At 46.9% G+C, this 15,827-nt stretch overlaps 1 protein-coding gene and 1 long non-coding RNA gene across 5 annotated transcripts in view; one reads left to right on the forward strand and one right to left on the reverse strand.

Moving 5' to 3' along the window:
* The window catches only part of LOC143837079 (uncharacterized), a 30,688-nt gene extending 29,370 nt beyond the window's left edge, over nt 1-1,318 (forward strand). The window contains exon 4 of the long non-coding RNA XR_013230905.1: nt 1,073-1,318. This is a non-coding gene — a long non-coding RNA (uncharacterized LOC143837079). The remainder of the gene's footprint in view (nt 1-1,072) is intronic.
* The window catches only part of LOC143837076 (cation channel sperm-associated auxiliary subunit gamma-like), a 114,082-nt gene extending 98,368 nt beyond the window's left edge, over nt 1-15,714 (reverse strand). For 2 of the 4 annotated variants that reach the window (XM_077336530.1, XM_077336529.1), the window contains exons 1-4: nt 15,520-15,714; nt 3,779-4,023; nt 2,050-2,103; nt 1,317-1,461 (exon numbers count right to left, since the gene is read on the reverse strand). In XM_077336530.1, coding sequence (XP_077192645.1) covers nt 1,317-1,461; nt 2,050-2,103; nt 3,779-4,000 — 421 coding nt within the window. In that variant the 5' untranslated portion in view covers nt 4,001-4,023; nt 15,520-15,714. The remainder of the gene's footprint in view (nt 1-1,316; nt 1,462-2,049; nt 2,104-3,778; nt 4,024-15,519) is intronic. The other 2 variants (XM_077336532.1, XM_077336531.1) reach the window with 1 other exon arrangement.
* Nucleotides 15,715-15,827: the final 113 nt, after the last annotated feature.

The raw sequence follows: 15,827 nt of genomic DNA on the forward strand, positions 1-15,827 counted from the left end.
AGGAAGCCTGTTCCAATGAGGAACCTCTCTATCAGGAACTTCTTTTGGATGTTTAGCCAAAAATCCTTTGGAATTAATTTCAACCCAATGGCTCTGATTAGACCCTCTGGGGCAACAGAAAACAACTCTGCCCCATCCTCTATGGGACAGTCTTTCATCCTTGAAGATGGCTATCCTATCACCTCTGAGTCGTCCTCTCTCCAGGCTAAACAGACATTTCCTCATACGTCTTGGTCTCCAAACCCCTCGCCATTTTCATTGTGGGGTGGCCCTGCAACTGATGGGCTTCACATCCATGCTGCCTGAGTGTTTCTGAGGTCCTATCCTCGAGTTTTCCTGAGGTCCCAGAATAAAGAAGACTACCCGTGACAGACACCCCCCACTTCTGCCCTTCAGGCCTCCCAGCAAATCCCTGCAAATATTAAGCAGCCACCAGCCAATGAGAGGTTGCAAAACTTTTTGGGAAGGGGGTAAGAGGAGGAGGGAAAGTCTGTTGCAGCTTCAGATAGAGCTTGGGGAAACAACAGAGAAACACGCGGAAACTACCAGGCTAACCCAGTGAAGGAAAAGAACTCAGATATCTATGATGTAGATCAGGGGTCCCCAGAGTTGCACTCAACAGCACTTTTTATAGTCCCCATCCAGTAGTTGGGACCAGGTAGGGCTTTTGCCCCCCAAGGCTTCTGATAGACTACTGGAGATTTGATTGGCCGTGCAGATTTCCATATGGCTATTGAGCATGCCCATTCAAATGCACCAGTGCTAGCCTTCTGTGGCTACTGCGTAGCACAGGGATAGTCAAACTGCGGCCCTCCAGATGTCCATGGACTACAATTCCCAGGAGCCCCTGCCAGCGAATGCTGGCAGGGGCTCCTGGGAATTGTAGTCCATGGACATCTGGAGGGCCACAGTTTGACTACCCCTGGTGTAGCACATCAAAACCTACCATAGCTGGTCTTGTGTAATGATTGCCTTCAAAGAACAACAAGTTGATTTTTATACCCTGCTATTCACTGCCCACAGAAATCTCAAAGCTGCTGATAACTGCCTTCGCTTCGTCATCCCACAACAGGTACCCTGCGAGGCAGGAGAGGCTGAAAGAGTTCGACAGAACTGTGCAGACAGAACAGCACTCCTAGGGCAGAAGAACCTCTTGCAAGTTTGTGCCAAGCTCTGCTACCCACAGAGACATGGTAAACTTGTTTTGCAGAACAGCAGCAGCAGCTCTTGGGGCAGTCTCATATTAATTTCCCTGTCTTCTGGCTACCTCTGCCAGTCAGGATCCCTCATGAATGCCTCTTGATGGGTACAAGTACCTGTAAGCCGTGCCGGTGCAGCCTTCATTGTGATCTGCAATTGCTCCCGTTTCTGACGCACAGAGTGGACAGGCTCTTGAAACGTAACGGTCACCACTGGGGTCAGGCCGGTGTAGTGGGCTGTCCGAATGGCTCGTGAAGCGCTCTGGAGGAGGGGTAGGGATGCAATCAGCGGCCTCGAAGCCTGGCCTCAAAATCACCACACATGTTACTGTCAGCTTTCACTCCTCTTTGGAGGCAAATCCATTCCATGTAAGTTTCCCCAGGCGTATCACCAGCAGCGTCCAACTGTTATAGGGATTTTCCACATTCTTGCCTTCCTTGCTTGTTAGCTCCGGTTTCTTCAGTGGGGCTAGTTCTGTTCTGAATGTTTACTGCACTCGCCAGTGGTGGCTTTGCTATTACATTGGTTTCTGCCCAGCATATCTCCTGCAGATTTAAACTGTGGGTTTTTATGCTGAACATAAACTGGTCTAATCAACTGCTAGGGGAGCCAAATACATGCAGAACACGGGGGGGGGGGGGGACCTTAAGAAACAGGAACTCACAAGCAAGTAAAATGAGAATGCAGAAAAGCCCATAATGGCAAGAGTTTAAGATTTTAAAACTGCATGAAAGGCAGAAGCAGAAAATTCGTCTCTGCTCATTGTAAAGAGATGCATGTTATTTCAACTACAGAGGAAACTGTTCTTTAAATTAAAATCCATGTTATTTTCCTGGTTATTTTCCTTACCTGTACTTGGCAAGTAATGTTGATTTTCAGGAAGTACGGAAATCCAAAGTAATGCTGAAAAAAAGAGGTAAATTATTTCAGATACAGACATAAGAGAGGCCAAATTCTCCGACCTCTCCCCTTGTCCATGAAACTATTGCAATATGCAAGATCTGTAGTGTGCATGATTCCAGATTTCCATGCACTGCATTTCCCATGAGCTCCTGCCATGGACATCTGGAGCGCCACAGTTTGACCAATCCTGGCATAGGTGAAGAATATCCTACAGGGGTCATTGGAGATGTGAAGTGAGCATATTTATATTAGGATTATCAAATAACCTCCTCCTGGGTCACTTGGAGACTTCCTGCTCCTCTGATGACACTTCCTCTCTGCATTCTCTCCAGGATGAAGAAGAGCAGCTAGTCAGTTAGACAGCTAGGACTCCCGCTCCCCTCACTTTACAACGTTGTTTCAGTTCTCAGTAAAGCTTCTCATTCTTTAAGCAGCTGGCGCTACAACCCTTTGCAAATTTAAACTCTGCCAATAGAGACTACCGTATATACTCGTGTATGCTTTAGGATGCTGGGGCTAATCCTGCGTTGAGCAGGGGGTTGGACTAGATGGCCTGTATGGCCCCTTCCAACTCTATGATTCTATGACTCTATGATTCTATAAGCTGAGTTTTTCAGCACAGTATTCACATTGAAAAAGTCCTCCTCAGCTTATACGTGGGTATATACAGTAATTGAACTAACAGCCTGCTCCCAGTCAGCCAGTTGTCACATTGCTTCTGCAAACCTCCTGCAAGCTGAAGCTTGCTTGCTCTGGCTGCTTGTAGGACAGCAATGGTTTGAGTGAGGGACTCTGATCTTTTTTTGCCTTTTGCCTTTACTTCTTCCAAACTATTCTTTTAGTTTCTGTGGATGGGGCGGGGTGAGGTGGGTTTTGGAGGTGCTTTGGGATGTACTGTTTCTCCTAATGTTTATTTCTTCTTTTTTTCTGAGGGGCAGCATTGTTTGCCTTTTCTTCTTGGGGTTGTGTTTGTTTTAAAAGTTGATTTTTACAGTTCTTTCTTTCAGTGTTGAGTTTTACAGTTCTTTATTTCAGTGTTTTGTTCTGGAGGGGCACTATAGCTGTAGTTAGAGTAGTCCATTCTCCCAGTTTGGTAGCTGTTGTACTTGTTGTAATAGGTTGCCAACTTCGGGTACTGTTGTTCTGCTCTGGTTTGCTGGCCCTCTTTTGCACAGACAGAGCTAGTTTAATGTTTTTCATTGAAATAAATATTCAAAAACATTTAACCTACTGGTGCCTCAATTATTGTAAATTTACCAGTAACTGCTGTATTTCCCACACTCAGCTTATATGCAAGTCAATAAATTTGCCCATATTTAAAATTAGGTGCCTCAGCTTATATCCGGGTCGGCTTATATGCGAGTATATACGGTACCCAAGCAGTTTGAGTCTCTACGTAGGAATCTTTTTGTGCACACTGAATTTCATGGCTTGTATGTGGTGGTTGCTCTAGTTGGTTTGTTTTCTTTTCCAGGCATGATTTGCTCTTTCTTGTGGTCACTTCGATATTGCTTTACTGTATCTTCGGCTTATTAAACCAGAAATAACAATGATGTAATATCAAAGCATCCACTACAGAGAGACACAACAGGGCACACAATCCACGAAAATAACCAAGCTCTGGTCCATGAAAGTTCAGGGTTGCCGAGGGGGTTGCTGGCCCATTGATACTCACAGCATTCTTGTCATTGGGATCGATGGCAGAATCTTCCAGTTCTTTAAAGACCTCGGCCACCTTCCTAACTTCGGTCTGTGTGTAAAACACATGCCGGCTGGAACCAAGCTTATTGAAACTGTTGACTACAACTGTCCATGTGCAGTCCGTTAACAAGAGGCAACGTTGAACACACAGGAAGAGGAGGAGGAAGGCATTCAGTGCAGAGGGGGGCTGCATCATGAATGTTGCATACAAAGACACACCTACAAAAAGTTGGGAGGGTAGAGACATCAGGCATCTGTTTTTATCCTGTTGTTCCTCAAGAGCCCGTGTAATTCTCCCTTCTTTATTTTCTTACCACAACCCTGTGCGGTAGGTTAGGCTAAAAGAGGTTGGTCCAAGGCCATCCAGGGAGCTTCAGGGCAAGATGGGGATTTGAATCCACAAATCAGTGGCACAGGAGCCTCACGTAGCTTTGACATAACACCCCAGAGCGATGCTCCCTAGAGCACTTGCCCTGCGTTCCAGGGAAGTGACCAGCCTCATCAGGATCCTCAACCCAAACAGCAGTTTTATTTTTAAAGCACAAAACACCTTGTGCATGTTATGGAGATGTAGGGACTGATTCAACGTACGGGCTGAATGAGATGGTGGAATAGACATATAATAGACATATGGAGCAAACATCCATCAGTGGCTATTTGCCACAAGGGATAGATGGAATACTCTGTCTGGGGCAGTGTGCTCTGTCTTCTTGGTGCTTGGGGGGCAACCGTGGGAGGGCTTCTATATTTGTGGACCTGCTGGTGGACCTGCTGGTGGCCCCTGGGTTCTGGTCACTATGTGATACAGAGTTTTTGACTGGATGGGCCAATGACTTGGTCCAACATGACTTCTCTCCTGTTAGTAACAAGGCACTGCTGTGACAAGCCAGCCCACCAAACAACATGGGTGGCAAACAGAAATCTAAGCACAGAGAGTTGTTCTATTCTGGTGTAATGGTTAAGAGGGGCAGCTTCTAATTTGGTGAGTTCAGTTTGATTCCCCACTCCTTCACCTGTGGTCACCTTGGGCTTGTCACAGTCCTGATAGTACTGTTCTGACTGAGCGGCAATATGAGGGCTCTCTCAGCCTCACCTAGCTCACAGGGGAGAGGAAAGAGAAGGCGATTGTCCACCGCTTTGAGACTCCTTAAGCTAGTGAAAAGCAGGGTATAAAAAACAACTCTTCTACTTCTTCTAATCCCTTGTATAACTGTACAACTAGAGAAAGACTCGAAGGGAAGTTTGAACATAAAGAAGTACTTGGATTAATAAAATTCAGGAGGAAGGCATGGGGAAGTTTGCGCAGTTTGGGGCCACAAGTTGGACTTGCAAGCCCATCCCTAATTCCAAATTCACAAGGGCTGGTTAATGATAACCCATTGTGGTCTGGTTTCCAGCCTGGCCATGGGATAGAGACAGTGCTAGTCGCCCTGATGGATGATCTATGTTGCCAGCTGGACTGGGGCGAGTCAGCGCTGCTTATATTATTAGATCTCTCAACAGCGTACAACACAGTATAGAATCATAGAATCATAGAGTTGGAAGGGATCTCATGGGTCATCTAGTCCAACCCCCTGCACTATGCAGGACACTCACATCCCAATCACTCATCTATTGTTAGGTGACCAGATTTTAACATTGGTAAAGCGGGACACCATTGACCGTGGGGGTTCTTGATTAAAAATTTGGTCTATATGGAGAAACAAAAAGTTTCAAACAATGCATAAAGGTAAAGTTATCCCCTGTGCAAGCACCGAGTCATGTCTGACCCTTGGGGTGACGCCCTCTAGCGTTTTCATGGCAGACTCAATACGGGGTGGTTTGCCAGTGCTTTCCCCAGTCATTTCCGTTTACCCCCCAGCAAGCTGGGTACTCATTTTACCGACCTTGGAAGGATGGAAGGCTGAGTCAACCTTGAGCCGGCTGCTGGGATCGAACTCCCAACCTCATGGGCAGACAGCTTCAGACAGCATTTCTGCCGCTTACCACTCTGCGCCACAAGAGGCTCTAAACAATGCATAGAAAACAAAAATAGTATTGTAATATATATATATTTAAATGTCAACATAAGTACAATTTGCCAGGTAAGCCCAGGTGTCACTCCAGAAGTGGGACCATCTGGTCACCTTAATCTACTGTCACCTGCCACCCCTTTGCCTTCACAGAATCAGCCTCTCCATCAGATGGCTCTGTTTAAACATGTCCAAAGATGGAGAACCCACCACCTCCCGAGGAAGCCTGTTCCACTGAGAAACCGCTCTAACTGTAAGGAACTTCTTCCGGATGTTTAGACAGAATTTCTTTTGAATTAATTTCATCCCATTCGTTCTGGTCTGTTCCTCTGGGGCAAGAGAGAACAATTCTGCTCCATCCACCATATGGCACCCTTTTAAATACTTGAAGATGGTTATCAGATCCCTTCTCAGTCGTCTCCTCTCTAGGCTAAACAAACCAAGCTCTCCCAACCTTTCTTCATATGTCTTGGTCTCCAAACCGCTCACGATCTTTGTTGCCCTCCTCTGGACACGTTCCAGTTTGTCAACATCCCTCTTCATCCCTCTCCAACTGGGATGCCCAAAACTGAACACAGTACTCCAAGTGAGGCCGAACCGAAGCAAAGTGGTACAATCACCCCCCGTGGACACGATACTCTGTTTGATACAGCCCAAAATCCCATTTCCCTTTTTAGCCATTGAGTAACACCTGCTGACTCATGTTCAATGTATAGTCTACTAAGACTCCTAGATCCTTTTTGCACATGCTACTGCCAAGACAAGTCTCCCCATCTTACATTGGTTTATTTGGTTTTTCCTACCTCAATGCAGAACTTTACATTTGTCCCTATTGAACTTCATTTTATTACATTTAGAATCATAGGGTTGGAAGGAGCTACACAGGCCATCTAGTCCAACCCCCTGCTCAATGCAGGATCAGCCCTAAGCATCCTAAAGCATCCAAGAAAAGTGTGTATCCAACCTTTGCTTGAAGACTGCCAGTGAGGGGGAGCTCACCACCTCCTTAGGTAGCCTATTCCACTGCTGAACTATTCTGACTGTGAAAAAAAATTCCTGATATCTAGCCTATATCGTTGTACTTGTAGTTTATTGTTGTACTTGTAGTTTAGCCCATTTCTCGAGCCTATCAAGATCATCCTGTATTCTGTTGCTGTCTTCAGTTGTGTTTGCTACCCCTCCCAGTTTAGTATCATCTGCAAATTTAATGAGTATCTCCTCTAATCCCTCATCCAAATCATGTATAAATATGTTGAGTCCCTGGTTCCCCTCTCTACTTTCTGGGAAATGAAGCTGTCGGCAAGAAAAGTTAAGAATTTAACGGAGTTTGCATTTTTAGCAGAGTAGATCATGAGCTTTTTACCTCACCCCTCGCCGATGCCGGGATCAGAGGGACTGTCCTCTGATCGGTGGCTGATCTCCTTTCAGTGGCTGATGTCCTTTCTCTGGAATCGCGGACAGAGGGTAGCATTAGGAGAGAGCTCATCAAGCTGTCACCAACTGGCTTACCGAGTCCCCCAAGGGGCAATTCTCTCTCTAACCTTATTTAACATCTTTATGCGCCCTCTTGCCGAACTGGTGTGGAGGTTTGGGCTAGGTTGTTACCAATATGCTGATGACACCCCGCTCTTCCTCTTGATGGATGGCCGCCCTGACTCTCCCCCAGAAAAATTAGCCAGCTGCCTGGAAGCAGTGACGAGGTGGCTCAAGCAGAGTGGTCTGAAGCTCAACCCTTCAAAGACGGAGGTCCTGTGGCTGGGCAGGAAAGGCCCAAGTGACGAAGCGCGCCTACCCAATCTGGATGGAGTGCAGCTAAAAGTGGCCCACTCCGCTAGGAACCTGGGAGTGATACTTGATGCCTCCCTCTCAAAGGAGGCTCAGATCACGACGGTATCACAGCTGGTATTTTACGACCTTTGCCAAGCCAAACTACTAGCGCCCTACTTGGCACCGGAACACCTAGCCACAGTAATCCATGCAACTATCACTTCTAGGCTGGACTTCTGTAACTCGCCCTACACTGGCCTGCCCTTATCCTTGATCCGGAAACTACAATTAGTCCAGAATACAGCTGCCAGGGTCCTCCCAGCAACACCTTGGAGGTCCCACATCCAGCCCATCCTCCAGCAGCTGCGCTGGATCCCGGTTGAATTCCGGATCAGGATTAAGATTCTAGTTATCACCTTTAAGGCCATAACCCAGGTTGGGCCCAGTATACCTGAGGGATTGCCACTCTGCCTACACCCCTCCAAGAGCCTTGTGCTCTACCCTTTCCAACCTCCTGGTGTTCCCTGGCCCCAAGGAAGCCCGCTTGACCTCAACCAGGGCCAGACCTTTCTCTATTCTGGCCCCCAACTAGGGGAACGAACTCCCAGAGGAGATCAGGGTACTGACAGAACCTAAACAGTTCCACAGGGCCTGCAAAAGGGAGCTCCTCTGCCAGGCATTTGGTTGAGGTTGACCCAAACCATCGCTTCCAATTCGCCCCCAAGCCCCCCCTCCTACTACAGCTGCCAACAATCTGGCCACCCCACTGGGTCCCAGTAAGAGTTGAGCTGAGGCTCTTTTGTAGTTCCACCATTTTCTAATGTTATTGTTGTGATCATGTTAAGGCTACTGTTGTTATAATGTTATTATTGTTATCAACTGTTACCATATGTTATCCTTGAATACCATCGCTCCTATTAAAACAGACTATGAAGATCTGGGGAGGAAGCTCAAGCAAATGGGGGCACAAGTGGTATTCTCTTCAATCTTGCCTGCCAAGGGAAGAGGAATGCATCGGGAGAGGAAGATAATGGAGGTGAATCAGTGGCTGCGTAGTTGGTGCCGGCAGGAGGGATTTGGTTTCTGGGACCATGGAATAGGCTTTCTTGAAGAAGGCCTACTAGCACCTGATGGACTGCACTTGTCGAAGTTGGGGAAGAATGTGTTTGGCAGGAACCTGGGGAGATTCATCAGGAGAGCTTTAAACTGAAGCGACAAGGGGAAGGAGATGGAGTGTAAGGAAGGAGACCGATCAGGGGCAGCCCAACCAGGAAGGCCAGCTCATAGGGACCCAAAAGTAAAAGGATTCATATGCCTTTATACTAACGCCTGAAGCATGGGCAATAAGAAGGAAGAGCTGGAACTTCTCATGCTGATGGAAAGGTATGATCTAGTAGGCATCACAGAAACTTGGTGGAATGATTCTCATGGCTGGATTGTAATAGTGGATGGATATGAATTCAGAAAAAACAGAATAGATAAAAGAGGTGGAGGAGTAGCATTGTATGTGAGGAAAGGGCTTACCTGTCAGGAAATTCTAGTGAAGGAGAGCATATCTCCAGTGGAAAGCATCTGGGTGAAAATAAGAGAGGGGAAAACAAACAGTGTGGTGGTTGGTGTCTGCTGGACCGCCTGACCAACGAGAGTATGTGGATGCTGCACTTTGAGAGCAGCTTGAGAAAATATCCAAGCGGAAGGACCTTGTCATCATGGGTGACTTCAATTTCCCAGATGTGTGCTGGGAAACAAACTCTGCAAAGCGTCCTCAGTCATGCAACTTTCTGACCTGCCTGGCTAACAATTTCATTTATCAAATGGTAGATGAACCCACAAGAGGTTCAGCCATACTGGACTTAATACTGACCAACAGGTAAGAGTTGGTGGATGAGGTGAAGGAGGTGGGGACCCTAGGGGGAAGTGACCATGTCCTCATAGAATTCCTTTTGAGATTGGGAGCAAAGGAAGCTTGCAGCCAGACGTGGATGTTGCATTATCGTAGGGCAAACTTTAATAAACTCAGAGACATGATGAGTGTCATACCATGGACGAGAATGCTGGAAGGGAAGGCAGCATGTGAAGGGTGGGCGCTACTCAAACAAGAGCTATTGCATGCTCAATCAATGACTACCCCAGAAAGACGAAAATACTGAGGAGGTCTAAGAAGCCTATTTGGATGAACAGAGAACTTCAAAAGGAACTAAGAAAGAAAAGGGAAATGGAGGGAAGGACAGAGCTCTAAAGAAGAGTACCTACAGGTTACTAGGCACTGTAGATCAATCATCAGAAAGGCCAAAGCCGAGAGTAAGCTAACATTGGCCAGGGAAGCCCATTATAACAAGACCCGGGAAACTACAGACCAGTGAGTTTGACCTCTGTTGTGACGAAGATAATGGAGCAGATATTAAAGTAAGCGATCTGCAAACATCTGAAGGACAATTTGGTGATCCAAGGAAGTCAGCATGGATTTGTCTCCAACAGTTCCTTTCAGACCAACCTGGTTTCCTTTTTTGACCAAGTAACAGGTTTGCTACATTGTGGAAATTTGGTTGATGTCATTTACTTAGATTTTAGTAAAGCTTTTGATAAGGTTCCCCATGATGTTCTGATGGATAAATTGAAGGACTACAATCTGGATTTTCAGATAGTTAGGTGGATAGGGAATTGATTAGAGAACCATACTCAAAGAGTTATTGTCAATGGTGTTTCATCAGACTGGAGGGAGGTGAGCAGCGGGGTACCTCAGGGCTCGGGGCTCGGTCTGGTACTTTTTAACATATTTATTAATGATCAAGATGAGGGGGTGGAGGGACTACTCATCAAGTTTGCAGATGACACCAAATTGGAAGGACTGGCAAATACTCCAAAAGATAGAGACAGAGTTCAACGAGATCTGAACACAGTGAAAAATGGGCAAATGAGAACAAGATGCAATTTAATAAAGATAAGTGTAAAGTTCTGCATCTGGGTCAGAAAAATGAAAAGCATGCCTACTGGATGGGGAATACGCTTCTAGGTAACACTGTGTGTGAACGAGACCTTGGGGTACTTGTGTATTGTAAGCTAAACACGAGCAGGCAGTGTGATGCAGCGGTAAAAAAGACAAATGCCATTATGGGCTGTATCAATAGAGGCATCACATCAAAATCACAAGATGTCATAGTCCCATTGTATACGGCACTGGAGTTCTGTGCTGGAGTTCCAGCTCCTCCTTTTTATTGCCCATGCTTCGGGTGTTAGTATAAAGACATCTGAATCCTTTTACTTTTGGTTCCCTCTGAGCTGGCCTTGCCGGTTGGGCTGCCCCCGATCGTTCTCCTTCTTTACTGTCCCTATGTTGATCGTCTCCTTCCCCTTGTGGCTTTAGTTTAAAGTCCCATTGTATACAGCACTGGTCAGACCACACCTGGAGTACTGTGTGCAGTTCTGGAGGCCTCACTTCAAGAAGGACGTAGATAAAATTGAAAGGGTACAGAGGAGAGCGACGAGGATGATCTGGGGCCAAGGGACCAAGCCGTATGAAGATAGGTTGAGGGACTTGGGACTGTTCAGCATGGAGAAAAGGAGGTTGAGAGGGGACATGATAGCCCTCTTTATGTATTTGAAAGTTTGTCACTTGGAGTAGGGCAGGATGCTGTTTCCGTTGGCTGCAGAGGAAAGGACGCTCAGTAATGGGTTTAAACTACAAGTACAATGATATAGGCTAGAAATCAGGAAAAAAAAATTGACAGTCAGAGTAGTTCAGCAGTGGAATAGGCTGCCTAAGGAGGTGGTGAGCTCCCCCTCACTGGCAGTCTTCAAGCAAAGGTTGGATACACACTTTTCTTGGATGCTTTAGGATGCTTAGGGCTGATCCTGCATTGAGCAGCAGGTTGGACTAGATGGCCTATATGGCCCCTTCCCACTCTATGATTCTGTGATTCTGTATCTTTTTCCTGTTCCCTGTAAATCGCCCTGAGCCTTTGGGGGAGACGGTATAAAAATATAATAAACTAGTAAGCAAGCCCGCTGTACGCCCAATACAGTGGGCGCTAGCGGGGCAGCGCGCGGCCGGCGAGTCGGCAGGCCGCCATGTCCCGCGTGCCGGCGGCCTGACGCGTCGGAGGCGCTTTGCGCCTCCCCACACGTCAAGCCGCCGGCCAGGGAGCACCCGCCAGCCTATGGTCTTCCCAGTTGCAATGTATGGATGCGAAAGTTGGACCATAAGGAAGGCCGAGCGTCAAAGAATTGAAGCAGTCGGTGCAAACTTAAATGAACTCCAGGGAATGGTAGAACAGGAAGGCCTGGAGGATCATTGTCCATGGGGTTGTGATGGGTCAGACACGACTTCGCACCTAACGACAACAACAATCCACCCTGAGACTTCAAGGCAGGGCGGTACAGAAATCCAATAATAAATAAATGAACTCTGGCAATTTAAAGGATTATAATCATTATAAACTCTAGAGGGCATCACCCCAAGGGTCAGACATGACCCGGTGCTTGCACAGGGGATACCTTTACCTTTAATCATTATATTATAGATTAGGGATCCCCAACATGGTGCCTCTGGTTGCCTCGGCTCACAGCAAAACTTTTCCTGGCACTTACTGCTTTTAAAAAATGACTGGGGCTTTTGTCCAGCAAGGTTTCTGATTGGATGTTACAGATTTGATTGGAAATTCAGTTTTAAAAAACTGCTTTGGCAGCAGCTGCCATTGGAACGTAAGGGCATTGTGTGATTGGAAGTAAGCAGCAGTGGCCATTGCGTGGCTGGCTCCACCTCATGCATCAACCATTTTGGGGCCAAGACTCTCCATGCTGTGCAAGAATTCTGAATATGCCTTTAGGCTCAGAAAAATTGAGGACCTTATACTACAGCCAGTGTAGTGAAATGGGTAATGTGACCAGATTGTCCCACTTTTGAAGGGACATCTGGGGGTACTTGACAAATTGTACTTATGTTTGAAATGAAAAAATATATATTGCAATACTGAGAAACTGAGAACCCCCCCCAAAAAAAAACATTTATATACCATCATGAACAATGAATCTTCACACCATTGTAATGTGACCAGATTGTCCTACTTTTGGAGGGACATTTGGGGGTACCTGGCAATATATATATATATATATATATATATATATATAAAATCTGGTCACCTTAGAATTGTGGCACACTAAGATCCTTTCAGCCTGGCCTACATACGGTTGTTATGGTCATTGTGAGAAAATGGGAGAGCAATTCTCTAAAGCAGTGGTTCTCAACCTTCCTAATGCTGCAACCCTCTACTACAGTTCCTCATGTTGTCGTGACCCCCAACTATAAAATTATGCAAGCGTTCTTTCACAGAAATTAAATCAAAACTGACCAATGGTCAGGCATTTGGTTGAGACCAGACGGAATCAACCGCGACTGAAAGGCCCCTGCTCCCCACCCTGCCCCCCCTCAGAATTCCACCAATATGCTCTGGACCTGTTTGTATTGTTGCACTGTTGTATTGTCTATATTGTTTATACTGTTACATTGTTATATGGTTACAACCATTAGTTATTATTGTAAAGTTATTCAGATGTTTATGGACTGTTTTATGTATTGTTGTTTGTTCTTATGTAAACCACCCTGAGCCTCTGGGGAGGGCGGTATCTAAATATAATAAATAAATACATAAACAAATAAACAAACAAACAAACAAACAAAAGGTGACCAGATTTTAACATTGGTAAAGCGGGACACCCTTGACCGGGTGGGGTTCCTGATTAAAAATTTGGTCTATATGAAGCAACAAAAAGTTTCATAGAATGCAAATTTCAACATAAGTACAATTTGCCAGGTACCCCCAAATGTCCCTCCAAAAGTGGGGCAATCTGGTCACATTACAATGGTGTGAAGATTCATTGTTCATGATGGTATATAAATGGTTTTTTTTGGGGGGGGGGTTCTCAGTTCGGTTCTGCCTCTTGTCCCACCATGCCAATCTCACGCTTTTCTGATGCTTCAGATCTACCCCACAAGGCTGTTGTAAGGATTGCACCCCACTGGCCAAGCTGCTTGCCCTGCCGCGACCCCTGTGAAAGAGTTGTTCCACCCCCAAATTGGTCCCGACCCCCAGGTTGAGAACCACTGTTCTAAATGCTCTACCAAGGAATACCAGAGTGGGAAGAAGTTGATTTTTATACCCCACTTTTCACTACCCGAAGAAGTCTCAAAGCAGCTTACAATCGCTTTCCCTCCCTCTCACCACAACAAACACCATGTGAGGTAGATGAGGCTGAGAGAGCTTCTGACAGGACTGCTCTGTGAGAACAGCACTGTGACTAGCCCAAGGTCACTCAGCTGGCTGCATGTGGAGGGGTGGGGAATCAAACCTGGATTGCCAGATTACAAGCCGCTGTTCTTAACCACACTGGCATAAATGAAACAAGCAATGCAAACCACCTCTGAATGTCAGCTATGATTTAACATCAAAAAGAAAGAAAAGGTCAGAGTGTGAAATTTTCTTCCACCATCTGAATCCCAAGTCATCATCCCACAAATACAAATTTTAGCTTCTTGGCAGGGGGTGACCCTCAGCTTTCCGTAGTTGGGATGGAGGCATGAGGGGAGAGATTATGCTGGGTTTCGGATGTATGGGAGCAGTCTTGTAACAAGATTAAGCACTTATTTGGATTCCAAAGAAACTTTGAGCTGCAAATTTATCCTTTTTCACTTTGAAATGTGGAGAAATGTCATGTCCCAGTAGCATGAAAGAAACAAGAAATATATAATAAAATAAAAAATGAAATATAAGGGCTTTGAAACTGGATGGGATTTGTTGCTTTGCCTATTTATTTACCAACTAGAAACAAAGCCCATTCTCCTCCCAACTTGCCCTTAGGCTTTTATTTATAACCGCGGAGCGGTTTACAGATTACAGATGTGGCTTACAAACATAAGAGACCAGCTGGATCACACCAGTGTTCCACCTCGTCCAGCATCTTGCCTGACATGGTGGCCAACCATTTCCTCTGGAGGCTCAGCAGCATGGCAGAGAGGCCAAGGCCTTCATAAGGACCTCAGGAGAGCCCTGCTGGGTCAGAGTAGGGAGGGTCCATCAAGTACAGCCTCCCGTCTTCCATAGGAGCCAGCCAGTTCCTCTGAAGGGCCAGCCACAGGGCAGGGGGGCCGAGGCCTTCCTAAGGACATCAGGGGAGCCCTGCTGGGTCAGACCAGGGAGGGCCCATCCAGTCCAGACTCCTGTCTCACACAGGGGCCAGCCAGTTCTTCATCAGGGTCTAGGGGCTTCCCTTGATATTGCCTCCTGGCTCTGATATTCAGAGGTTGACTGAACATGCAGGTTCCCCTCAGTCATCATGGCTAGTTGTCATAGATAGACCTCTACTCTATGACTCTATCCAATCCCATTTTGTCCAAGGCCATCCCTATGTTCTCTGTCAGCAAGTTCCACATTTAATCACATGTGATTAAAAAAGGGGGTCATCATTCTCCCCTCCTCCATTTTATCCCCACAACAACCCTGTGAGGTAGGCTAGGCTGAGAGGTGTGAGTGGCCCAGGGTCACCCAGCGGTATTCCATTGCAGCTGAGACTCCATCCTGTTTCTCCCACGGGGGGGGGGGGGGGGGAGGCGGCCAAGCAGTGTCTCCAGATTTCCATGAACTACAATTCCCATAAGCCTCTGCTAGCATATGCGGGCAGGGCCTCAGGGGAATTGTAGTCCATGGCCATCCAGAAAGCCACACTGCACACCACAATGGCTCTCAAGAGTAGTGGGATCAGAAAAGGGAAGACCTAACGCTCAGACGTCTTCTCCTGGGTCCGCTTCTGACGCCTGTGATGATGTCACTGCCCGTCACCCAAGCACGGGGCCGCGGCACTGGCGGTTGGCACCAGTCCCCTTTCAGGGGATATCACATGACTGGGATACCACGCGATCCCGCGGTTTTCCCCCTCTCTTTACCCAAATTGTTGACGGTTGATGAGGCAGCGTGTTGTTGTTTGTTCAATCAAATTTGCCTATGAAGCCAATTAAGCAGCCACTACAGACGTTTGCGTCGTGAGGTCACCGTTTGCGTCGTGAGGTCACTCCCTCCGTAACGTCACGATGCTGGCCGACCTACGCCCGCTCGCGGGTGACGTCACGGCACCTCGCGACCCCCTCCACTCCCCATCCTTCTACCCCTTCCTGGTGACGTCACTCGCTCTCCCTCGCGCCCCCTCCATCCAACACCTCCGCTTGCTGCAGCCGGTGAACCCGGCCCCGCGCAT

This window comes from Paroedura picta, chromosome 5 (genome assembly GCF_049243985.1).
Source record: "Paroedura picta isolate Pp20150507F chromosome 5, Ppicta_v3.0, whole genome shotgun sequence".
Lineage (NCBI taxonomy): Eukaryota > Metazoa > Chordata > Lepidosauria > Squamata > Gekkonidae > Paroedura > Paroedura picta.